A 26,266-nucleotide genomic window follows, 5' to 3' on the forward strand; every position below is an offset into this window, starting at 1 on the left:
TACTTTATTAATATCTTTTTTATAACTTGTGTCAGGCTCAATTGTAATTTATATGTTCACTCTGCAGTGTATCCCAGATGCAATAAATATTTGTTGAACATTTATTACCTGTCTTCATGGTACTAGGCAGTGACACAAACTAGAATTATTCCTGGGTCCAGCTACTCTCACTTGTCTCCTGAGTGTTCCATGGGAAAAGCGAGCGGTTCCCTGTCCTTTCCCACCCAGTCCCAGTGAAGTGCCTTACATAGGTCTTTCTAATAAACTGGCAGTACTCACTGAAGCCTAGATCCCCTGGAGAAGGGAATGACTACCTACTCCAGTATTCTTGCCTGGAGAATTTCATGGGCAGAGGAGCTTGGGCGGCTACAGTCCACGGGGTCTCAAAAAGTCAGATAGGACTAAGTGACCAACACTAAGCCCTTCCAGGCAAGAAGGAACTATGGAAAGAGAACAGGACTTTTGCAGGCGTCCAAATCAGATTTAAATTCTCAGTTCTAGCATTTTGTGACTGTATGACTTTGCATAAGTCCTTCAACCTCTTTGAGCCATAACTTCCCCATCTATGAAAAGGGGTGTGTGTGTGACAATTCTGATATTAAAAAGTTATGAGAAGTAAATATAATGTATATGCAACACCTGGAATATATAAGTAAGACATTCGGTGGTAGAGCAGAATTAGAGCTGCAGGTAACTTTTATTTTTAAAATAATTGGTCGTTGTCAATTCACACAATAGTAAGTATATAAAGTAGGTGACTTGCAGGTGCCCTATTCTGTATGAATTTTCTAAAATGACTGTTTATTGTTTGAGACTGAAAAGAAAGTGAAGTCGCTCAGTCTTGTTCAACTCTTTGGGACCCTATGGACTGCAGCCTACCAGGCTCCTCTGTCCATGGGGGTTCTCCAGGCAAGAATACTGGAGTGGGTTGCCATTTTCTTCACCAGGGGATCTTCCCGACCCAGGGATCGAAGCGGGTCTCCCATCTTGCAGGCCACCAGGGAAGCCCATTTACTGCTTTATCCCAGCTGAGTCACACGAGTTTGATTTTTTTCACTCCCTATCCCTTGGTTTCTTTCTTTCTTTCTTTCTTTTGTGTGGGCCACGAGGCTTGCAGTCTCCTCGACCAGGCATTGAACGCATGCCCCTAGAGTGGAAGCACTGAGTCTTAATCACAGGACTTCTGGTGCAGTGCCACCTTTAGTTTCTTTCTGATGATTCTTCCGCGAAGAAGAAGCTGTTGGGAAATCAGAGACGAAACTTCCAAGTTCTGTTTCTCTCTGACTCAGAAGGAAACTGGACCCGCAAGTATCTCACACCGGCGGAAGGATACTGCGCTAAACAAGGACCAGGAGGTTCGCTCAGGTAGACGCTAGGGGGCGGGACTTAACAGAAGCGAGGGGGCGGGGCTAACAACTCCGAGTGCGGGAAAGCAGTGGGACGCCGGTCGGCTGTTCTGGGAGGCGACAATTGGGTGAGGAGACAAGTGACTTAATAGCCGCGCGCTCACGGGTTCTGACGGTAGCCGTCGTGTTTGCGTACGGGAAGCTGGTTGCTGCTGCGGCCGCCTGGAATTGTGGGGATTGTGTCTGCCCCTGGGCTGCCGGGCGGGAAGCCGAAGGTAGGGGCAGTAAGGCCGCCCGGCCCTGGGCCTGGGCTGGAGGCTCAGGTCTCTGCCCCGGTCTCTACCCGTTAGCAGCCCTGGCGCCTTCCCAGCACTGTACGGGGTCCCTACACATCCCACCAGTGTCTCTGAAGCGGGACGTGTAAGTGGGCTCTGGACTCCTCACTAGTTTCTTGCCTCTCAGCCCAAGGCTGCCTTCCCTATCTTTCCCACTCAAAACGTCTCCAGGATACCTCCTTGAATGCCGGGAGACGAGGCAGTGGGGGTCCGAAGACAGGCTTTTGGCTTTTCACTTGTTTTAGTTTCCTTCCCTATTCTCTTCTCCCGGTCTCAGTTTCTTCATTTGTCCAGATGCTCCAGGGTTGACATTTTGGTGTCTCTTCACCGTATGGAATTGAACGCTACCCGCGTTGTATTTCCACTTCTATCTTGTGTTTTCCTTTGCCCTAGGTAGATGAAATACTTGCCTGTAAAGTTGGAGTTAGAGACTTCGGTGTGTTTCAAATCACCAGCATGCGTATCCCTGGTGTGTTTCAAATCACTCAGAGGGTTGTGTTTATCTCTGGGCATTATTTTCAGGCATTTTGGATAAACTGAGGCATGGGTACTTGCAGTTCTCCCCAGGTGGTTCTGATTCAGGTGGTCCCGAAATCCTCGCTTTGAAATTATCTGCTACAGAAAGCAATAGAAAATAATTTGAACTGTGAGCCACATGTGGGAAAAACAAGGTAATCAGGAAATGCCCAGCACCTGCGAGGTTAGTGGGGGTAGGGGGGTTCCTTTGCACTAGAGGAGCTAGAGGGCTGTTTGATACCTTAAAATAACTTAAAATACATGATTTATATGTAAGATTCGTTTTTAAAATATTTTAAAATACTTGGCCTCGAATTCAAGTCCAGCTGGCTTTCCGACCTAAATAAAACAAAACAGCAAGCTGTTTTGGGGGATTTAGGAAGTTAGATTAAACCTAGACTAGGTAAGCTTAAAAGGAATGAATCTTTCATGTTTGCCAAGAGAATAAATTGATATTTATAAACACAATGTTTGTTTAGACAGTGTGAAAGATGTGTTTTGTATCTGTGTCTTTTTAGCTCTCAACACACCCAAGTTTCTTTTCTGATAAAATTATAGCCAGATGTGGAGATTGGATAGAATTTTGATGGGAGCTAGGACAGGAGGATATCAGAATTGATATTTGTGTGGAATGAGTCAGGACTTGGTGTGTGGCTTCAGTTGAGAACTTGGTCCTTGGGCTTTTTTCTAAATGGAATTAAAAATTGTTTTACTTATTTTTGACTGTGCTTGGTTTTCATTGCTGCATGGGCTTTCCCTCTAGTTATGGAGAGTGGGGGCTGCTTTCTAGTTGTGGTGCGCTGGCTTCTCATTGCTGTGGCTTTTCTTGTTGTGGAGCAGGGACTCTAGGGGCTTGGACTTCAGTAGTTAGGGCACGTGGGGCTGGAACACAGCCTCGAGTAGTTACGGTGCACTTGGGCTTAGTTGCCCTGCAGCAGGTAATCTTATTGGACCAGGGATGGAACTCATATCTCCTCCACTAGCCGGTGGATTCTTTACCACTGAGCCACTATGGAAGCCTGGCCCTTGGGTTTTTAAGCTGTTGCCGTATCAGACTTATTTTTACCTTTCTTTTGGGTGTTTAGTGGATTTAACCTGCAGATTAATACATGTGCTGTATGGATAAAATTGACGACAGACAAGACTTACTGCCCCCATTTTACAGATGGTGGGAATGGGTAGTATGTGAGTAGAGATGTGGTAGCCCAGGAATGAGTTTTGTCCTCTGATTCCTGCTCTTTTCCTCTTGCCTGATGTCTTTGAATGCCAGCTATTACTTTTCTGCAGAAGCCAATTTTGAACCCTGGTGTGTTTTCGTTGACAGGAGAAAAGCATAATTAAAAAATTGCAAAGTAACAAAATGGTTTTAAAATAAGTGTGCCGGAACTTAATTCTCAGTGAGTATTGTTCTCTTTTAGAATGGCATGTGTAAGTGGTGGTGGTTGAGGGTGGCATCCTGATAATGGCCTTTTGTTTTTTTCTTTTTTGCCTCCATACTCAGCTTGTGGGATCTTAGTTTCCCAACCAGGAATCAAATCTGCATTGGAAGTGTAGAGTCTTAATCACTGGACCTCCAGGGAAGTTCCATTAAAAAAAAAAAATTTTTTTTTATATGGCCTTTCTACAAAATAGTTTTGAAAACCCATCTTGAAATTGTCAGAGATGTTTTTGAACCATATGAGAGATCAGTTTCATTAATACATGACACCATACAGTTGCTGCTGTTCTTTTTTTTTTTTTAAACTACAAATGGCATGGTTAGGCAACCTGTCACGTGACCTCACATGGATTGACAGTTCATTTGAAGTGGACCTAGTGGTAATGTGGTTTTTTTCTTTTTGGGTGGGGATGAGCATGCTGCATGGCTTGTGGGATCTTAGTTCCTCACGAGGGATTGAACCTGGACCCTTGGCTGTGAAAGCATGGAGTCCTCACCACTGGACTGTTAGGGAATTCCCTGAACATGAGTTTTGATTCTGAGTCTATCACTTATTACCAGTATGACCTCTAACAAGTTATTTCACTTCTAAGGCTTGGTTTTCCAGTGGATAAAAATGGGAATAATACTTTGAAGAGTGGTTAAATGAGGTAGTACATACGAAGCTTTTGGGACAGAGGAATGCAGTAACTGTTTCCACCCTCAATAAAGAGTTGCTATTAATGAAAATATTCAAAAAGACAAGAGAGTTTGTAAAGGCAAATTGTACCTTTTTCCCAATAGGCGGATGCCTTCTAATTGTCATTTCATTATGTTTGTAGATTCATGCTCTGACCTTCTCATCCTGCCTCCTGTGTTCTTTTTTCATTCATTTTCTATCCTTTGCTGAGTGACGCTGTGCTGTGGAAGCTGTCTGCCAGTCTCTTGGAGTAAGCCTCTTTTCACAAGAGCTAATCTGAACGTTCTTACAATGCCAGCCCCTTGGTTGTGGATTCCTGGGGATTTTTCTTTGGGGCCTCAGCTGGTGTTTGGATCACGCTGTGTAGCACAGTCATCTCTAACTCCTAGATTTGGAGTCAGTTTGGAGACATGTCCTTGTGAGCTAATCTTTTCTCTTTCTGAGTGAGGATGAATGCTTTATCCTCTGAGTCGGCTTTAAGTTGCAAGTCTTAGTCTTCTGCAACATAGAGATTCTTATTTTAATTATATGTGGTGTAAGGAAGGAATATTCTGCATTTACTTCCACCAAGTGTTATACTACCAAGTAGGAAAGGAGGATAGCTGGTTGTCATTCGGGTGAGGCTGTGGGTGACCCCTGATGAACAGCTTCAACAATAGTTGAATTTATCTTTGGAATAAAAGCCTCATAAAAGAGGGAAGCTACTCAGAACACTTGTGAAGAACCTGCCAGAATTTTCCTGATTTGTGAAGAGTTTACACCTGGCATCCTCACTTGTGCAATTTTCTACCTTGGAGACAGAATCCAGGAGCAACTGAACCATATTTAGCCCAGACTGATGGACAAGGGTGTGGTTGTGTTAGCTGGTCATGTCTGCCCTCATTCTCCTAATAGTGTCCTAGGAACAGTTTGAGGCCTTGAGAAGTAACTTAGTCCATTATGGGCTGCTATAATAGAACACTGTAGATTGAGTGGTTTAAGTAACACACACTTATTTCCTGTAGTTCTGGTGGTTGGAAGTGAAAGATTAGGTGCCAATATGATCAGGTTCTTTTGGAAACTGGGTTGTCCCTTTGGACATCTAATCTGATGTCTCTCAACCTTTTGTTCATTAGCACCTTTTGAGACATTTTTTCCCCTAATTGCCTCTCTGCCTCCAATCAATGGAATTTTAATACAACAGATATACTTTGTATCTGTTTATGTACTGTGGCCCTTTGGGCCACAAACTGTTGTAACATCTAAGATTTTTTTTCTTCCTCAGAAATCAGTTTTCACCCCTTGGAGGGTGATTTTGCCCTCATTGAGAATGCATGGTCTTATCCTATATTGTCTCACAAATATAGTCATCAAGGCTCATTTTTTTAACTTTTTATTTTTTATTGGAATATAGCCAATTAACGTAGAAGGCAGTGGCAACCCTCTTCAGTACTTTTGCCTGGAAAAATCCCATGGACGGAGGAGCCTGGTAGGCTGCAGTCCATGGGGTCGCTAAGGGTTGGACACGACTGAGCAACTTCACTTTCACTTTTCACTTTCATGCATTGGAGAAGGAAATGGCAGCCCACTCCAGTGTTCTTGCCTGGAGAATCCCAGGGATGGGGGAACCTGGTGGGCTGCCATCTATGGGGTCTCACAGAGTCAGATGACTGAAGTGACTTAGCAGCATTTTATTTTTTGCTTATTGCTATTCTTAATAATTTAGAGCAAAAGTTGTTTGTCCCTTTCTGAAGTTATTCTGTACTGTCTGCTTCAAAGCCTAACGATGTTAAGGGAGTTGGAGAAGAAATGGAATATGAGTGGAGGTAGGAGGGATATTTTTATCTGGACTTCTCCAAATAGGCTGGAATTGAGTTTATTCTTTACTGTTTTTATTTTCTTCCAAATCTTGAGTTTTCAGGTACTGCATTTGCCATTTGTTTCTCTAGTGCCTCCTTGGCCTTTATTTATCATCAGCTGAGCGCAGATGTTCTTGGACTGAAATTTGGGTAGTGTCTGTTCAGCCCATGTCACATGTCAAATGCACAGAGAAATGGGAAGGAGTACGTTTCTGAGGTCTGCTTGCTGGCTATGTCTTGATTGAAAGCATTCTTGATTATGTCTTTTAATTACCACTTACTGTCATCACAGGTAGAAGAACCATCACAGGTAGCAGTCAATGAATCGATCCATGTCTTGCCACTTCCCTTCTGCAAGTTGTCTGCCCTTTCTGTCTTGTGAGAGAGAGGAGTTCTAGAAACTGGAAGATGAGAAATGCATCCCAAAGGTCTGGTGAGGGAGGCTGATGCCAGTGGACTTTTAAATGGACATTTCTTTACATTTGTGAATAGTTTCATGCTTATACCTCTTATCTTTGTGAGGCTCCCAAGGAGGTAGCATCCATCTGACCAAACTGTGGAAAACTAGCAGGCTTCAGTTCAGAGGAAGAAACAAAGTAGGACAATCAATACAAACATTGACTGATCATGCTTTGAACCCAGGGAGTGGTAGACATTGGAAGCATAAGAGGCCAACTCCTTAGCAAGGAGTTTAATATTGATTTTGTGACCCTCTCTATGTCATACTCATGGGATTTGATTTCGATTATAGGCAGTCTAAATTCACGTTATTTCTGTGCTGGAAGAGATCATCCTAGGAGGTCTTTATATCAATTTCATTGGAAACATCAGGACTGAGTCTGGTTCAGATTCAAGGGATGGCTCTTTGTGGTTCCTTGGGTGAGTAAAGAGTCAGAAGGTACCCTTCTAGTTCTGTCACCACCCAGTGCTTCAGTCTTACTTTCTATGGGTTCCTGTTTTACTGGTGAAATGAGCTTCAGGCATGTGAAATGGGCCATATACCTTTTTTAGGACCACCAGCATATTAGTGGCAGAGCTGAGACTCAAGCCAGAGGGCTTGCAGAAGATGGCCATAGAAGTTGTTGGAATTATTTAGAGCCTTGTAAAGATGCTAGATGTAGTTAAAAATCCCTATGGAAGGAGAAGGCCCTGCCTCCATTGACTGCCTTGTTCATTATCTTACAACTCTCACAGGTGAGGTTTTTGGGTGTCATGCCAATTTTTCTCCTACTTATAAGTATTTCCTTTTGCTCTTACCCCAAAGGAAATAGATTTGAAGTTTCCACTTTCTTTAGAAACAGTAAAGTAGTGCCCAGGCCAGACTGCTGTGTGTTCTATAAAGAATGGAGCCAGTGAAGCAGTGGACCTTATTTTGTGACCCAGGCAAACCTGTAAAACATTTCTAAAAGAAAAAGTGCAGGAATGGATGGTATGTCACAGTGGTTTAAAACCACTCAGGGGTCCAGTGTTCATAACAGCATTATATACAGTAGCCAAGACATGGAAGCAACCTAAGTGTCCCAATAATAGATGAATGAATAAAGTAGAAGTGGTATATATACACAACGGAATACTACTCAGCCATAAAAAAGAATTAAATAATGACATTTGCAGCAACATGGATGGATCTAGAGATTATCATACTAAATAAAGGAAACCAGATAAAGACAAATACCATATAATATCACCTATATGTGGAATCTAAAAGAAGTGTTACAAATGAACTTATTTACAAAATGGAAACCAGAAATAGAAAATAAATTTATGTTTACCAGAGGGGAAAGGGGGGAGGGATAAATTAGTTTGGAATTAACAGTTACACACTACTGTATATAAAATAGATGAACAACAAGGACCTACTGTATAGCACAGGGATCTATATTCAATTTCTTGTAATAGCCTATTAATCTAATAGAGGGACTTCCCTGGCTGTCCATTGGTTAAGACTGTGCTTTTACTGTGGAGGGGCTTGGGTTCTATCCCTGGTTGGGTAACTAAAATGTTGCATGCCATGCATATATATACAATATATATTCTTTGTGCTTACTCTCAGTCATTCCCGACTCTTGGTGATCCCATGGACTGTAGCCCACCAGGCTCCTCTGTCCGTGGGGATTCTCTAGGCTAGAATACTGGAGTGTGTTGCCATGCCCTCCTCCAGGGGATCTTCCCAATCCAGGGATCAAACTCAGGTCTCCCACATTGCAGGCGGAATCTTTATCTGAGCCACCAGGGAAGCCCATATTCTTTATATATATATCTTTATAGTATATATATATTCTTTATATATACTCTAATCTATAAATTATATATATTATATAAACTATAAAGCACATATATATAATAAAGACTATATATACACTTTATAGTATATATATTCTTTATACTACAAAGAATATGTATAATGAATATACTTTATATGTTATATATTTATATGTATAATATAAATATATATTCTTTATATGTATGTATATTCTTTATCTGAATCACTGCTATACACCTGACACTAACACAGCATTGTAAACGAACTATTGTTGTTGCTTGTTTAGTCACTAAGTAGTGTCTGACTCTTTGCGACTCCATGGATTTCTGCATGCCAGGCTTCCCTGTCCTTCACTATCTCCCAGAGTTTGCTCAGTTTCCTGTCCATTGAGTCAGTGATGCTGTCTGTCTCATCCTCTGATGCCCTCTTCTCCTTTTGCCTTCAGTCTTTCCCAGGACCAGGGTCTTTTCCAGTGAGTCAACTCTTTGCATCAGGTGGCCAAAGTTTTTCCAGTGAATATTCAGGGTTGATTTCCTTTAAGATTGACTGATTTGATCTTGCTGTCCAAGGGACTCTCAGGAGTCTACTCCAGCACCGCAATTCAAAAGCATCAATCCTTAAGCACTCAGTCTTCTTTATGTCCCAACTGTCACATCCGTACATGACAACTAGAAAAACCATAACTTTGACTAGACAGACTTTTGTTGGCAAAGTGATGTCCCTGCTTTTTAATATGCTGTCTGGGTTTGTTATAGCTTTTCTTCCAAGGAGCAAGTGTCTTTTAATTTCTTGGCTGCAGTCATCGTAAGCAGTGATTTTGGAACCCAAGAAAATAATATGTCACTGCTTTCACTTTTTCCCCTTCTATTGGCCATGAATTAGTGGGACTAGACGCCATGATCTTAGTTTTTTGAATACTGAGTTTTAAGCCAGCTTTTTCACTCTCCTCTTTGACCCTCATCAAGAAGCTCTTTAGTTCCTCTTCACTTTCTGCAGTTAGAGTGGTATCATTTGCATATCTGAGGTTGCCGATATTTCTCCTGGCATTCTTGATTCTAGCTTGTGATTCATCCAGCCTGGCTTTTCACATGATGTGCTCTGCATGTAAGTTAAGTAAACAGGGTGACAGTATACAGCCTTGTCATATTCCTTTATCAATTTTGAACCAGTCAGTAGTTCCATGTAAGGTTCTAACTTTTGCTTCTTGACCCGCATATAGGTTTCTCAGTCTGGTATTCCCACCTCTTTAAGAATTTTCCACAGTTTTTTGGGATCCACACAGTCAAAGGCTTTAGCGTAGTCAATGAAGCAGAAGTAGATATTTTTCTGCAATTCTCTTGCTTTTTCTATGATCCAGCGGATGCTGGCCATTTGATCTCTGGTTCCTCTGCCTTTTCTAAATCCAGCTTGGACATCTGGAGGTTCTTGGTTCACATACTGCTGAAGCCTAACTTGAAGGATTTTGAGCATTACCTTGCTAGCATGTGAAATGAGCAAAATTATACAGTAATTTGAACCTTCTTTGGCATTGCCTTTCTTTGGAATTGGAATGAAAACTGACCTTTTCCAGTCCTGTGGCTAGTGCTGTTTTCCGAATTTGCTGACATACTGAGTGCAGCACTTTAACAGCATCATCTTTTAGGATTTGAAATAGCTCAGCTGGAATTCTATCACCTCCACTATCTTTGTTTGTAGTAATGCTTTCTAAGGCCCACTTGACTTTACACTCCAGAATGTCTGGCTCTAGGTGAGTGACCATACTATTGTGGTTATCCAGGTCATTAAGACCTTTTTATTTTTTATTTTTTCATTTATTTTTATTAGTTTGAGGCTAATTACTTTACAATATTGTAGTGGTTTATGTCATACATTGACATGAATTAGCCATGGCATTAAGACTTTTTTTTTTTTTTGGCATTAAGACCTTTTTAATGTAGTTTTTCTGTATATTCTTGCCATGTCTTCTTTTTTTTTTTGCCATGTCTTCTTAATCTCTTCTGCTTCTGTTAGGTCCTTCCCATTTCTGTCTTTTATTATGACTGTTCTTGCATGAAATGTTCCCTTGATAGCTCCAGTTTTCTTGAAGAGATCTCTAGTCTTTCCCATTCTATTGTTTTCCTCTGCTTCTTTGCATTGTTCATTTAAGGCCTTCTTATCTCTCCTTGCTATTCTCTGGAACTCTGCATTCAGTTGGGTTTATCGTTCCCTTTCTCCCTCGCTTTTCACTTCTCTTCTTTCGTCAGCTATTTGTAAAGCCTCTTCAGTCAGCCCTTCACAGATCACAGTGTTGTCATGGTGAAGGGACTTGCATAATTCAGTGAAACTATATGATATGCTGTGCAGGGCCACCCAAGATGGACAGGTCATAGTGGAGAGTTCTGACAAAACGTAATCTTCTGGAGGCAGGAATGGCAAAACCAATCCAGTATTCTTGCTGAGAGAACCTCATAAACAGTATGAAAAAGCAAAGATATATGACACCAGAAGATGACCTCCCCCCGCCCAGGTCAGAAGGTGTCCAGTATGCTACTGGGGAACTACAATTGAAAAAAAGCCCCACTCATGGATCAGCTCATTTGGTTTCTTAATCTTCTTTTGTTAGATTTCAGATTGTTAACAAGATGCTTACTTTCTCTAAGCCTTGATTTCATGACCTGTAGGATGGGAATAGTAATAGTTACTTTTGTAGCTGTCTTGAGAATTGAGAATTGTAGAAAGTGCATTCACTGGCACAGTGTAAGTGCTCTGTATATTTTTATCAATAATAACAGCAACAACAGTTTGCAGTTCCTGACCTGGTTAGAGGGTAAATTATGCTGACTGTTCAAGTGTGATCTTAACCATCACATCATTGTCTTTGTTGGCTGGTTTATTATTCCTGCCAGTCACATTGATCATGCTTATGCTAAATAACTAAAAGTTGTGAACAGCAAAGGACTTTGCAGCTTCTTTGCCACCTCCATCCTTATTTGGCTTAGTTCTTACCTTTTTGAGGCTCTCTCTGCTGGCTACCCCAGTCAAGGGGCGTATGACATGGTGATTTTAATGAAGCAGGGCTGGCTGGTCCAGAGCCTGCCTACAGCCCTCTGAGACAGTGTGTTCTCCTTGTCTCTGGCCTTCTGCTTTTCACCCAGACATGAAGCAGTTAGCTCATTAAGGGAACTTTGACTTCTGTCATGGCTTTTTTCTGATTTGTATGCCCATTTCTGGCCTTGTGTGAGGTCAGAGAGGCATAGTCAGTTACACTGACCCAGATTTTGTGCTCAAGTTGGCTCTCTCTTGCTTTGAGATTTGCAACTGGTTCAGTGTAGCAGTGGGAGTGGGAGTGGGGAAGAACCCATGAAGCTATTAACCAGCCCCGCCCCCATTTTATTGATTTCAAGCTGAGTTTTAAAAAATTCTGACATCATAACTATTGCTTTTGCCTTACTTCTGAATGAAACAAATAGGGTTAAACCTCATTATTTAGGGGCAAGACCAGTCTGCATAGGTAAAAAAACAGAAATCAAGGAGTGTTTTCATGAATTGCTGTATGGCAAAAACTATCACAATATTGTAAAGTAATTATCCTCCAATTAAAGCAAATAAATAATCCTGACTACCACACACACACACAAAATGTTTTCAGAGATGCCATTGTCTTAAAATTGGGGCAGGCTTCTGCTCTGTCTTTCTCATCCTGTCTTACTGCTTCCTCTGTTTCCTGGAACTGCATCTGAGTGTTTTTTCCTAAAACTTTTTATTTTGTATTGAGGTATAGCTGATTAACAATGTTGTGATAGATTCAGGTGAACAACGGAGGTATTCAGCCATACATATATGTGTATCCATTTCCCCCCATGCACCTGGGTCTTTATAGGAGTCTCCTCTTACCTCTTCCTTTGGCTCTCTCCAGGACATTGTGTACCACTGCTCTTAGGGTCTTCCTAAATACATTTCTGATGGGAGAACACTCATGTTTAGAAGATTTCAGTGGCACCTACTGGCTGCTAAATAAATTCCCTATGTATCAGTTGTCCTGGTGTTCATGCCCATCACAGTGTACCGCTGTCCTACCACTTTAATTATATCCTCTGTCATTACATACGAGTACTGTTTGCTCCTGATACACTGATCCATGTGGTCCTCTAAGCATTCTGCATTTTTGTCTCAGCCAGTTCTTTTGTCTGGAGTACTCTCTCCTTAGTTTTCTACTTTATTCTGCAGATCCACCTTCTTCAGTGGGCCTTGCCTAATAGCTCCTCATCTATATCTCCATAGCAACACTTTGATTATAGAGTTCAGCATACTTTATCCTGGTTTGTTGTTTTGTCTCTTATTGTATGAGCTTCCCAAAGACATGGGCACACTTTATTTTGTCTCCAGTATAATGCTGTGTAACATGGACACTATAAATGCTTATTGTGTGAGTGAATACATGAATGCCTGAGAAATGATTAGCAGTTCTGTTCAAATCCCAGTTCTTTCCAGAAACATTCCTTGATCCCTAATCACAGTGAGTCTGGCACATTCAACTCTCAGAGCCCTTTGTGTCTGAAACAGTCTGATTCTTTAGAGTCAGTCTTCCCACCTTGATTAGAAATTCTTGGAGAGCACAAATTGCATCCCTTGTTTTTCTTTGTGTACCCAGCCCCCAGCACAATTCCTGGCATACATTCCTGGTGTTTAATACATGCTTTTGAATCCAAGAGTCCAGCCATTTGGTCAGTCGCTGTGCCTACCAGTTGATCAGCCTTCTGTCACTCACTGACCAGGGGTCTCCAACTCAGAGATGTTCCTGGGCCAGGTTGGAAACAATGTGAGGCAACAAGCAATGTTGGGCTGTCGAATTGGAGTGCTTATGTGCTCTGTGGGGAGCAGCTACTTCTCAGTCCATTCTTGCCACAGGTGAGTACGACTTTAGTGGCCTCCTCATCTCATATTACAAGAGAAGCTATAAAGTCAAATTCTAATGTGGTATCTGCAAGGGCTACCAAAGTGCATGTGTGGTCCAGATTTGACCTATTCCCTATCCTTTTGTGGCCTTTGGATTGAGGCTGAAATTTCCCAGCCACAAATTTTCTTTGTGGAAGAAGAAAGGGAGGGGAGGGCATAAACTGAGGGAGCTTTTCAGGGAGTTTTGGTGAAAGCCTAGCTTTGAGAGTATCCTGTAATTTTCTCTGGGTAGTGACTTGCTGTCTTGGGCTGAGTGCTATAGAGACCATGTATGATCTGGGCTTCATCCTCTTGTGTTCTGTCCCCAGAAAGATGGTGTCCTAGGAACTTTCTTGATTTTTGCTCTTTTTGTCCACCCTCAGCTGAGACAGGTTTGATGGTGGTTCTTGCCTCTGTCGACTTCTAAGGGCCTGGTGGTCAGGCTTGTACAGAGACCATTCCTGTTAAAGGCTTCCCTGGGAAGGAATTCTGGATGAGCAAGTACAACCAAAAGTGAAATATACTGAACAAAATCAATGCCTAAATGTCAGCCAAGGGGCAAAGCAGTATAATAGCTGGAAGGAAATCTGTACCTCTGTGGAACCTCTTGCAGGGCCATATCGTATCCCCTGGCTGTCCTGTTTTTTGCATAGTCTCTAAGGGCACCTGACAGTGCTTACTGCTTGGTATTACTTTTGGGTCTGAAAGTGTTGCCACCAGTGGTCTCCCCATCTGTGGCAGAAAGTAGGCGATGGAATATCTGGAAGAATACATGGGAAACTGAAAAGAGTGGTTGTCTTTGGTGAGAGCCCCTGCATGGCTGGAGAATGGGAGAAGAGGGAGGCTGACTTTTCATTGTGTACTTTTGTGTGCTTTCTTTGATTTGAACTGTGCACATATATTGTTATTTTTTAATGTACCTGAGCAAACCCAAGTGTGAGCTCCTTTTCAGATTCCCTGTTGTCACTTTCTTCCTGAAGCATGTGTTTCTCTGTGAACACCTGGGCCCAGTCACTGTAGATTGTCTCTCAGAGGTGGCAGCCTCACCTCTCTGCTCTTCAGAAGTCTTTCAGGGTTTTTCACTTAGAGGCTTTAGAATGACAGTCAGGCCTAAAGTATGTTCAACATTTTACTATTTTTAAAGGGTTTTCAGATAACATTATTTTATCTGATCCTTAAAACATTCCTGCTTTCTAGAGGTGAAAAATTGAAGTTTGGAGAGTCTAAGTGACTTACTTGGGGCCATACAGCTGGTCAGGATAGAGCTGTGACTGATCTGGGTAGCCATACTTCACATTCGTGCACCTTGCTGTAAGTTCTTACGGCAGTGAAGTTGTCTTCTCTTTTTGGAATTCCCTTAGTGGTTTCCAGAGATGTTTCAGTTAGGGCAGGGGTGGAGCTGTGGTGTTTTCTCTTTGCTCTTTCTAGTCTTTCCCTCTTCAGGACTCTCAGTTACACAGACCTGTCTTTTCTATGAAAAAAGGGGTCAGAAGTAGGTTTCTGCATTTGTCTATGTAGGGTAAATTAAGGTTCTATAGGGGCAGTACTTTTTAGGGAAGCTTGAATTGACAGTCTGGTTTCCTATTCTTCGCTGAATATTATTGCTGCTATTAGGCAGAGGGCTGTGTTTCCAGGTTACAAATCTTTTTAGCAAAGAAGTAAATGTGGAACAGAATTGGAAGGACCCATGTAGTCCTTGGATATAATTTAGTGCTTCACATCCCAGAGAGAGTAAACATTGTAAAGTGTGCAAGATGGGTTTGGATTAATATCCTGACAACATATGGTTTGTCATGTAGGGCACTCCTGGGAGACCTTCCTCACTGTACATAGCCTGCCTTTGCCGGGTAGCCCCTTCCCACAGGTCTTCCCAGCAGCTGTCACGCACCTGGGTAAATTGTCAGCTTCCCTAAGCACTGAAAAAAAATATTTTAGCTGATGAAAGCCCTCATACAGGAGGCAAAATAAACAGACAACCCTGAGAGACAGTGTGTTCTAGTACTTCTTAGTTTCCCCTGAGTTTGTCCAGGGTATTCACTTCCTTTAGAAACACTGGCTGATCATCACCACTGGGCTCTTCAGAATACAATATTGAAAGTTATCTTACCCTTTCCACTCTGTTTCCCCTTGTGTCATGGTGTGGAAAGTCTCTGGAAGCTCCAGAGAGGCAGTGAGCACCATGGAAGGAAGTCTCAACTGTTCCTAAGCATTAAGCAGAAATCTTTGACATTTTACTTTTTCTATTCTTACTTGAATCAGAATCAGGTTGCCATCAAAGAGGATTCTGTGCATTAATGACACCACTCAGAGTGGGAGAGGCTCCTGGTACCTCCTTTGCAGTATCTGAAGAGAACTTGTTGGGGGCATGCAGAGATCATGCTCAGATGATCTTTTCCTCACCTAGCCCTAACCTGTGCTGTGCCAAAGAGAGTTGTCATAGAGATATATACCAGCTCATCAGCTGGTCAAGGCCTCACTGGTTGGCAGCTTTGTAGGTCTGGAAACTCAGCTAGTTCATCCAGGTTTAAGTCCCAGTGGGGTCTTAAAGCATGTGAAATTCTTAAGCATATGAAATTCATGAGACCATCGAGCTACAGTCCCAGTTAACTAATTAACTCTAAGAAACATGATTACCAAGTTGATTTGTGAGGACAGGTAGGAGCATTGTCTCCACTACAGGAAAGGTGAGCTGGGAGCCAAGTCAGCTCTGGAGGAAGTCAAGGTGAAGTATGGTGGAAAGCTCTTGTCTATAGATCGATATACCCAAATTCAAACCATATACTAGCTGTGAGACATCTGAGATGAGTTATTTAACCTCTGCTCCTATTTCTTCATTTGTAACCAACCTCCGGCGGCCACCCACACTCCCGCCCCGCCCCCCTCCCCGAGAATTCCCCTGGATTTTCAGATATGTATGTAGTAAGCACTCAGTAAAAACTGTCTTATTTATTTCCCTGTCTCATTCCCTCTGCTCTTCTTTCCTTCCAGCCTTCTTCTTCTAGGGCTATATCTATATTCTGACCAAAATACACTTGTCAGTCTGTTAGGGCACAAGGGATGCATTGGAGAGAAATTCACTTTCATTCTCTAGCTTCCCTTTTATGTATCCTTTGCAGATCAGTCTTTCTTTTACCACAGGTTACAGTAGGAACAACTAGATTCTAACTGTTCTGTCTGTTTCAACCTAATAAGTCTTTCTGGTTACCATTGAATCTATAGTTCTTTGCCAGGCACCCACTATGGGTTAGGTACTGCTTGGCCATGAGAATATAGTGGTGAGTGAGACAGAAACACCTTTCCAAATCCCCTCCTCAGATGGGTTACTTCTGTGGTTGACTGGTCTTGTGCGTTTTTTTTTGTTGCTTCATCCTAATTTCCTTTTGAGAGAGCAGTCTTCTCCCTCGACCTAGGAGACAGTGCCCCTTTGTGTTGCCTGGGCCTTTCCTGCTGGCTTGCTTGCTCCTAAGTGATGCGAGTAGCAAGCTGAGGCTGAAGGAGAAAGCCCTGTGTGCTATTACTGCCTCGGCCACACATGTCCCAAAGGCTTGCGCTTGGCACTCTTGAATGTTCCTTTTCTCCCTGCACACAGATTATAGTGTTCATGTGTAATTTAAATTCAAATAACCTTCCGCGTCCTCTCCTCCTCAAAAAAAAAAAAAAGAGCCCTGTGTATTACAGGTTAGAGAAAAAAGAGGGGCAGCCTGGGTCTCCTGGTAGGGTTTGTTATATCATGTTTTTTATGCAGCCTGGCTATGGGTTGCCTTTTTTTTTTTTTTAATATGGCTAATGTGTAATTCAGGCATACTGATATTCTGCAGTCACAGAATCTCACATTTTTCTCTACCTTGTTTGTCATATATAGTGTGACATATAGTCATAAATATATATACACACACACACACACACACACACACGGTGTGTTAGGGGCTTTGACTGACAGCTGACAGGAAGTGGAATTTGGTTCTTCACTTTGGACTATACGCTGCATCCTGGCCCTTAGTGGTTCCTGCATAAAGAAAGAAAGAATGCCCAGTAGCCAGGTTGATGGACTTCTTAGCTTCAAAATATGGGCCTGAAGATAGCTATCTGTTCCCTCTTCCTATTTCTGTTGCCAATTTACCAGCAGTTGCCAGGAAGTGTATACAGGGAGCAGGCAGAATGGCTCTCTGGGAACCCTTTATTTGAGAGCCCCCAATGGAGAAGTGCATTTTCCTCTCCTCCTCCTCTTGCTGTGGTGTGTAGCATTGTGACTTGGTACTGCTTGTCCCTCTGCAATCCTGAGGCCTGTTTGTGACTCCTCTGGCCCTGTAGGGGTTTTCAGCAATAAATTGCTTACTGCTTGGTGTTTCCCCCAAACTCCATCACCTTCCCAGGAGTGGGGGAGTGTGTCAACAATTAGGGACCTAGCAGAGTCTCTGTTTCTGACACTGTGACCCCTGGAAATATAGTGGTTGAGCCCACATGAGCCATGCTTCCCACTGCTTCTGGGGTTGGGCATTTGCTGCAGTTGGATTTAGCTTTAAGAATCATGCTAGAGGCTTGCTTGGAAAGAAGGAGCACTGAATAATTATTGCTTATGTACCAGTTAAACCTATCAGCCAACAGATGTCAAGTGCAGGAAAAAAGTGCAGTAATGTTATTATAATGGCATAATAGTTATCATAATAATCAGCTGGCATAGCATTTGATAAGAGGCAGATCCTTTAGTGAGTGCAAGGGAAGGGTTAACCTTCAACTATAGCACAATGAATTGGTGCTTAACCTTGTAAGAGATGCCTTGTTAATGCAAGTGATTCAGGTACTGGTTTGTTCCCCCCTCTCTCAATAGCTAGAGGAGCTATGGAAACTTCAGCTGGGGTTGTCTACCCTGCAGGTACTGTCTTTTTCATAGTGTGATGGAGCATACACCATCCTTTTGTTTTAAGTTTTATCATCCTAGCACCCAGCAGCAATGGGTTTATTCCTATAGGTTCATTTGGGATTTTCAGAAAATCCAGCCTCATTTTCTTAGCTACAGTTGACGAACTCTACTCCCTGCAGTGAACTGTGTTCCATACCTGCGGGTGGTGGTGTACCTCTTTTATGTGTCTGTACTAATTGTGGTGGGCTGTGCTTGCAGAAGACGGCCTCTCCTCACCCAGAGAGCTTTCTGGAGCTGCATTCCCACGTGGTTAGGAAGGTGGTGGTGAAGGGGTGAGGAGCAGAATTGGGCTCATAGATGACCCACAAAGGCAGCACTGGGGTAGGAGAAAAGAGTGTTCAGATTCAGGCAGACCTGGGTTTGCTCTTGACCTTGCCACTCACTAGCTGTTGGAGAAGTTATTTAACTTCCCTGAGCCTACTGCGATGAGTCTTTGTGCTCATCTGTGTCTCATTTGTTCTTCACTAAGAGCCCTGTCTCTGAAGTAACTATCACTATGCCTGCCACTAAGTAGAGCTCAGTGAATGCTTCTGCTTCCTTCACCTCACTGCCACCTGCCTATCCTAAAGAGTAGAAGGGCAGGGACAAGACCCTCCTGCTTCCAAAGGGAATTTTGGCCACAACTGGAGATTAATAGGTGAGTTTCTTCAGGCCATGGTTTTGCTTCTCTGAACCACAGCCTGTAGACCTCCTTTGGAGCTGACTCATCGGGAAGACTTTTGATATTTACTGTTTGGGTGCATCTCTGCTTTATCAGGGGAGTAAAACATGGGGTTTAAAAATCACTTCGGGGAACAGTATCCTTACTCCTGCCTCAGTTCCCTACCGCTGTGCTCCTTTCCCCTCTTTTCGTTTGTGTGGGTCACTTGGGAGCACTGCCTGCCTTGGGAAGTGCTTGTTTCTTACAGGAGCTGCTTGTTCAGTCTCTTTACTGGGTAAAAGTTATTGTATGTCTTTTTTGGCTGCATCATATGGCACGGAGGATCTTAGTTCCCTGAGGGAGGATCAAACCTGTGCCTCCAGCAGAGGAAGTGTGGAATTTTAATCACTGGACCACCAGAGAAGTCCCAGGGTTATTGTATTTCTATATGCCTGGGCCTTTGCTGTGGACTTTTATTTTGGAAGCCTGGAGTACTCAGACAAGGTGATATCTTTTTAGACTATTTTTGGCTGTAGGCCAGCTTATCACTATGGCTACCACTCATTTGGAGAAAGGCAGGATACAGAAAGTAACTTTTGGAAGAAATTTGGGAAAGAGGAGGGGGAAGGGGAAGAATAGTTTGTTTTAAGGTCACAAGAGAATAGCTTCTCTAAGCAGAACCATTTTGTTTTGGACAGAGCTTCATTTTCCTACTCTCTGAATTTTTCTTTCAGTCAATAGACACATTAATAGCCTCTGTTACATTCTAGACACTGTGGTTATCCCTTTTATATACTTGTCACCAAGTCAGATACAGTTCCTGTTCAGAGTGTTGATGAATATAGACATTAATCAAATTATAATCTCATACATAAATGTGAAATTATGGTTATAATAAGTGTGTGGAAAGAAAGGAATGTGATACCATGAGAATATTTGACAGAGATTTGACTTGATCCTGGGTTTAAGAGGGTATCAGGGAAAGCTTCGTTAAGGGAGTGATTTTTGAGTTGTGAAGAACAAATGGATGTTTACTAAGTGAAGTGACGTGAGGTTGAAGGGCATTTCTGGCTGAGGGCCTAACTTTTACAAAGCCTCCTGGGGGCACGGTGGGGAGGAAAGAAACGTGACTTCTGTGGGGAGCTGAAACAAAATGTGGCCAGAGCACAGAGAGTGAGAGGAGATAGGCACAGGGTCAGGTTGGAGGGGGTGGCAAGGACAGGCCTGTTCAGCATGGTAAGGCATTTTGATTGTACTAGAAGAGCTGGGAGACCTTTGGAGGGTTGTTAGTTGTGGTGGTGAGATGATTGAATTTGAAGTATGAACAGATCACTCAGTTAGATGGTACATTAGGTGCATTTTGATGAGAGTGAGATTGAAGATTAGAGAAGGAACATTACTATAATGGGTTACTTTTTTTTCTTTCAGTCAACTGAATGGTAATGTTGATATCGACCCCATGACATGTTGCCTTATTCCTCCTGAGTCAAGTCCTCTCTTAGTGCCTACCGTCAGTGTGTTGTTGGGGCCACCTGGTCATTCAGCAGATGTGGTGGCTCAGAGTGTTGGCATTTGGCATTTTGTCAACTTCCCAGAAAAAGACCTGGAGGTTTCATGCCTGTCACTTGTTAACATGTGACAGCAACAACACACTGTGTAACCTGTTGACTTGCCATCTCTCTGTTGGCTGTCACTAGCTGGGCAAGGGCTACGCCTTGGACCGCTTAACCCACTGACATGGGTACCTTCCTGAAATGTGATGTGCCAAGTTAGCAAAGCCAGCGCCTGCGGTTTGTGTACTGCTCATTTCTGGTTGATGTCGGTGAGTACATGTTCTCTCTTGGCAGCAGCCAGTGTCTGGAGGGCTGGAAATGGGTTGTCATCCTTCTTCCCACTGTGTCGCCAAGAAGGCTGAGATGCAGGAGGGACCCGTGGTACACAGGAGCCTGGGTCAGTGTCACTTGCTGTCAGACCAAGTGTTAGATGCCTGGTAGGTGGTTCCAGACCCTAGATCAGAGCCTGTCCTCAGCAGTACTGTGGCCTTGGCCACTGCTCCTCACTTACTCAGCTGGAAGGCCATGCTGCATATAGTGGTTAGGAGCGTGACACTTGGAATTGAGCAGACGTTAGCTGGACTCTCTGCTTAACTACTTAAAAGTTGTGTGATCTTGGACAAGTTACTTCACTTCCCTGACCCATAGTTTTCTTACCTCTAACTGGGAGATAATAATAGATTTCCACCTCACGGGGGAGTTGTGAAGTATCAGTGAGAATATATGAAAGGTGGTTAGCTTCTTCACAGCCTAAATTATGAATGAACAGTGGTTATGATTGTTGTTATGGTTTATTTGGCTGATTTTGTTAGTTTTGCATGTCTGGTATATGCTGGACTCCTTGCTGAGTGTGGCATAAAGATGTCCTGCCTTTGAGGTACTCAGTTTTGTGGTAACTTTTTCTGCTATTTGTCACCTTCTGTTTGGTCATGCTTCAGTAAAATAAAGAGTCTCCTGGAGAGGATCCCAGTCAGATGCCCACTTGGTGTTGCTTTGTCTTCCTGTGGGCCTCTTCCTCCTCCTGCAGTCCCTGGCCTCCAACATGCCTTGACTCCTGTTTGCTCCTGGCTTGGGGGTGGGAGTGATCTGCTCTTGGTGAGGTGTAGCCCTGCTTCTTGCTGGGACTGTACCATCTGGAGCAGCCGTCTCTTTCTGTTGCCTTGTGAGTTTCCATTTCTGGTAGTGAACACATCCTTGGGCCCTTTTGTTTGTTTCTTAAAACAGTCTTTTGTTGCTGCTCCTTTTCTTTGTGAAATGCCGTGTAAGGTGGTTGACATAAAAGAGACCATGAAAAATAAAAAAGAAAGAAAAAATAAAAAAGAGACCATGAAAAATAACCTGGGTTGTATTTTCTGTAAAGGTTTGTTCAGTACCAAATTGGGTAAAATAAAATACTCCCCAGTGGTCTTGGGGTTGGGGAGGGGAATGATCTTTGTAATGGGATTGTATTTGGTGGAGGTGTTGGGGAAAGTTAATTTGATTTATTTGATTCCTGCGGGGGTGGAAGTGAGGGTAAGGGAAGGTCAGAGCCTTTCACATTCTCTGAATTGGAGCCTTTATTGGCTGAGGAGGTGAGATACGTTGGTCTAGAGTGTCTAGAGCTGGAGTGCAGGCCCCGACCTGTGCCCGTGCTTTCTTCCTCACTCATGGTAGTAGGGGTTGCCACAATGAATTTGTATGCCCCTTCATTCACTCATCATTTAGTAAGCTGCATGCACTGTGTTCTGTAGGAAGAAAGAGAATTCCACTTCTGCTAATTGATAGTTCTTTGTCCCTGCCCTAGTACTTCTGTGACAGTTTCCTCATCTGAATAAAGTATACTGATATCCACCTGCTGGGACAGTTAGGATGAAATGAGATAATGTATATCATTGCCTGATGTGTGGTAGGTGCCCAGTGAGTGATGAGCATTATAGTACCTTCAAAGAACTCAAATCCCATCAAGTAGAGAAGCCATAGATGAAACCATAGGTTCTGAGAAAGGCTGGCCAAGGGCACAGACCAGTGAGAATGGATTTGGTTTGCTAGGAAGGTTCCTGGGGAAGATACTTAGAGTCAGGCCCCAATCTGTGTTCCTCATTGGGGAATATGAGAAACTGCTTCAGTTTGAAGTGAAGCAATAGTTTGTGTGGTTACCTGAAAGAACTGTTGTTTTTCCCCTACTCCCCTACCCCCAAACAGAAAGGGGTTGGAATCATTAGAGCAAAGTGGCTGGGGGCCCTGACTCTTTCTAGTCAGATTGACCTGGGTTCCAGCCGTGGCTCTGTTTTGTACATGCTGTATGGTTTTGGGCAAGTCATTTCCCCCTCTGAACTTTGGTGCCCTCATCTGTAAAATGGAAATGACAATATCTACTCAGTGTTGGTTGAGGATTGAATAAAAATAATGCATGTAAAGCAGTTAGCAAAGTGCCCTTGACATAGTACATATTCAGTGACTTGTGTATCTCTTGGGAAATGAAACTCTTCAAAATTTCTGGGACCAGGTAAATTTTTTGTAAAGTCAGTGTATATCCTGGAATAAGTTACCGGCTTTCCGCAGTAAGTTCTGAAGGAGAACGTAGTTCCCCTACCTTCAGTTTCTGTTGGCTTACCATCATACTGAGAATAATGTCCAAACTCCCTACCCTACTTATTGGTCTTTGCCGATCAGATCTCCCTCTGCCTGGATTGGCAGCCACATTTCCTGCGTTCTCCCCCTCACACTCTGTGTTCTGGCCACTCTAACATTTCTGCTCCTCATGTAGAGGATCTTTCCTCCCTTTGTACCCTCTGGCTGGAATACTCTTCCCTCATGTTCTCTCCATTGACTCCTTGTCATTCAGGTCTCAGTTCTGCTGTTACTTATGAGAGAGGCCCTTCCATTTGTCTGGTATTAAGTAACTTCTCACATCATGGTAACACAGGTATTGAATATTTTTCTTGTTTTCTTCTTGTTGACTGTCTGTTTTCCCTCTACCAGAATGTAAGTTTGTTGTTGCTGTTGTTCAGTCGCTCAGTTGTGTCCGACTCTGAGACTCCATGGACAGTAGCACGCCAAGCTTTCCTGTCCTTGACCATCTTCTGGAGCTTGCTCAGACTCATGTCCGTTGAGTCAGTGGTGCTATCCAACCATCTGGTCCTCTGTCATCCCCTTCTCCTCCTGCCTTCAATCTTTCTCAGAATCAGGGTCCTTTTTTTTTTTTTTTTTTCAGGGTCCTTTCTAATGAGCCGGCTCTTCGCGTGAGGTGGCCAAAGTATTGGAGCTTCAGTTTCAGCATCAGTCCTTCCAATGAATATTTGGGATTGATTTCCTTTAGGACTAACTGATTGGATCTCCTTGCAGTCCAAGGGACTCTCAAGAGTCTTCTCCAACATTTCAAAAGCATCAGTTCTTTGGCACTCAGCTTTCTTTATAGTCCAACTCTCACATCCATACATGACTACTGGAAAAACCATAGCTTTGACTATATGGACCTTTGTGAGCAAAGTAATGTCTCTGCTTTTTAATACACTGTCTAGGTTGGTCATAGCTTATCTTCCACGGAGCAAGCATCTTTTAATTTCATGGCTGCAGTCACCATCTGCAGTGATTTTGGAACCCAAGAAAATAAAGTCTGTCATTGTTTCCATTGTTTTCCCATCTTTTTGTCATGAAGTAATGGGACTAGATGCCTTGATCTTCGTTTTTTTTTTTTTTTTTTTTGTTTTTTTTTTTTTTTATTATTTTTTTTTTTCCAGTGGGTTTTGTCATACATTGATATGAATCAGCCATGGATTTACATGTATTCCCAATCCCGATCCCCTCCTCCCTCTCCACCCGATTCCTCTGGGTCTTCCCAGTGCACCAGGCCGGAGAGCACTTGTCTCATGCATCCCACCTGGGCTGGTGATCTGTTTCACCATAGATAGTATACATGCTGTTCTTTTGAAATATCACCCTCACATTCTCCCACAAAGTTCAAAAGTCTGTTCTGTATTTCTGTGTCTCTTTTTCTGTTTTGCATATAGGGTTATCGTTATCACCTTTCTAAATTCCATATATATGTGTTAGTATGCTGTAATGTTCTTTATCTTTCTGGCTTACTTCACTCTGTATAATGGGCTCCAGCTTCATCCATCTCATTAGGACTGGTTCAAATGAATTCTTTTTAATGGCTGAGTAATATTCCATGGTGTATATGTACCACAGCTTCCTTATCCATTCATCTGCTGATGGGCATCTAGGTTGCTTCCATGTCCTGGCTATTATAAACAGTGCTGCGATGAACATTGGGGTGCACGTGTCTCTTTCAGATCTGGTTTCCTCAGTGTGTATGCCCAGAAGTGGGATTGCTGGGTCATATGGCAGTTCTATTTCCAGTTTTTTAAGAAATCTCCACACTGTTTTCCATAGCGGCTGTACTAGTTTGCATTCCCACCTTCGTTTTTTGAATGCAGAGTTTTAAGCCAGCTTTTTCACTCTCTTCTTTCACCGTCATCAAGAGGCTCTTTAGTTCCTCTTCACTTTCTGCCATAAGGGTGGTGTCATCTGCATATCTGAGGTTGTTGATATTTCTCCCAGCAATCTGGATTCCTGCTTGTGCTTCATCCCTCCCAGCATTTCGCATTATGTACTCTGGATATAAGTTAAATAAGCAGGGTGACAAGATACACTCTTGACGTTCTCCTTTCCCAGTTTTGAACCAGTCTGTTGTTCCATGTCCAGTTCTAACTGTTGCTTCTTGACCTGCATACTGGTTTCTCAGGAGGCAGGTAAGGTGGTCTGATATTCCCATCTCTTTCAGAATTTTCCATGGTTTGTTGTGATCCACACTGTCAGAAGCTTTAGTGTAGTCAATGAAGCAGATGTTTTTCTGGAATTTTCTTGTTTTTTCTATCATCCAGGGAATGTTGGCAATTTGACCTCTGGTTCCTCTGCCTTTTCTAAATCCAGCTTGAACATCTGGAAGTTCTAGGTTCACGTACTGTTGAAGCCTGGCTTGGAGAATTTTGAGCATTATTTTGCTAGCATGTGAAATGAGTGCAATTGTTTTGTAGTTTGAACATTCTTTGACATTGCCCTTCTTTGGGATTGGAATGAAAACTGACCTTTTCCCGTCCTGTGGCCACTGCTGTTTTCCAAATTTGCTGGCATATTGTGTGCAGCACTTTTACAGCATTGTCTTTTAGGATTGGAAATAGGTTGGCTGGAATTCTATCACCTCCACTAGCTTTGTTCGTAGTGGTGCTTCCTAAGGCCCCCTTGACTTTACACTCCAGGATGTCTGGTTCTTGGTGAGTGATCACACCATTGTGGTTATCTGGGTCATTAAGATCTTTTTTGTATAGTTCTTCATGTATTCTTACCACCTCTTCTAAATCTCTTCTGCTTCTGTTAGGTCCATACCGTTTCTGTTGTTTATTGTGTCCATCTTTGCCTGAAATGTTCCCTTGGTATCTCTAACTTTCTTGAAGAGATCTCTAGTCTTTCCCATTCTGTTGTTTTCTTCTGTTTCTTTGCACTGATCACTGAGGAAGGCTTTCTTATCTCTCCATGCTTTTCTTTGGAACTCTGCATTCAGATGAGAACAGCTGCTGTCAGTCATGTGCACAGTTGTGTTTCCAGTGGTAAGAACAGTTCCTGGCATATAGTAATAGATGATCAAACAGCATTTATTGAACGAATGAGCTTGTGAATGAGAATGGATTTTGTTATTACGCTGACTGGGTACACAGGTGCTCATGTTCATACCGCTTGGTTTCCAAAGTAAATGTAATCAAGGTGATTTTCTTTCTTGTTCATTACTTATTAAGTGTCTTCCCACTTCCCCTCAACCATTAATTGGAACCTTCTAGAGGGAGG

The 26,266-nt window shown here is 42.8% G+C and overlaps 1 protein-coding gene across 7 annotated transcripts in view; it reads left to right on the top strand.

The window, feature by feature from the left end:
* Positions 1 to 1,407: 1,407 nt before the first annotated feature.
* SIL1 (SIL1 nucleotide exchange factor) overlaps positions 1,408 to 26,266 on the top strand; it is a 272,637-nt gene continuing 247,778 nt past the window's right edge. For 2 of the 7 annotated variants that reach the window (XM_043465380.1, XM_043465385.1), the window contains exon 1: positions 1,628 to 1,766. Coding sequence is in view for 1 of the 7 variants with exons in the window: in XM_043465376.1 (XP_043321311.1) it covers positions 13,187 to 13,302 (116 nt within the window). In the remaining 6 variants the exon portion in view is untranslated. The other 5 variants (XM_043465384.1, XM_043465379.1, XM_043465383.1 and 2 more) reach the window with 5 other exon arrangements.

The sequence above is a fragment of the Cervus canadensis genome, chromosome 4 (assembly GCF_019320065.1).
Source record: "Cervus canadensis isolate Bull #8, Minnesota chromosome 4, ASM1932006v1, whole genome shotgun sequence".
In the NCBI taxonomy this organism is placed as follows: domain Eukaryota; kingdom Metazoa; phylum Chordata; class Mammalia; order Artiodactyla; family Cervidae; genus Cervus; species Cervus canadensis.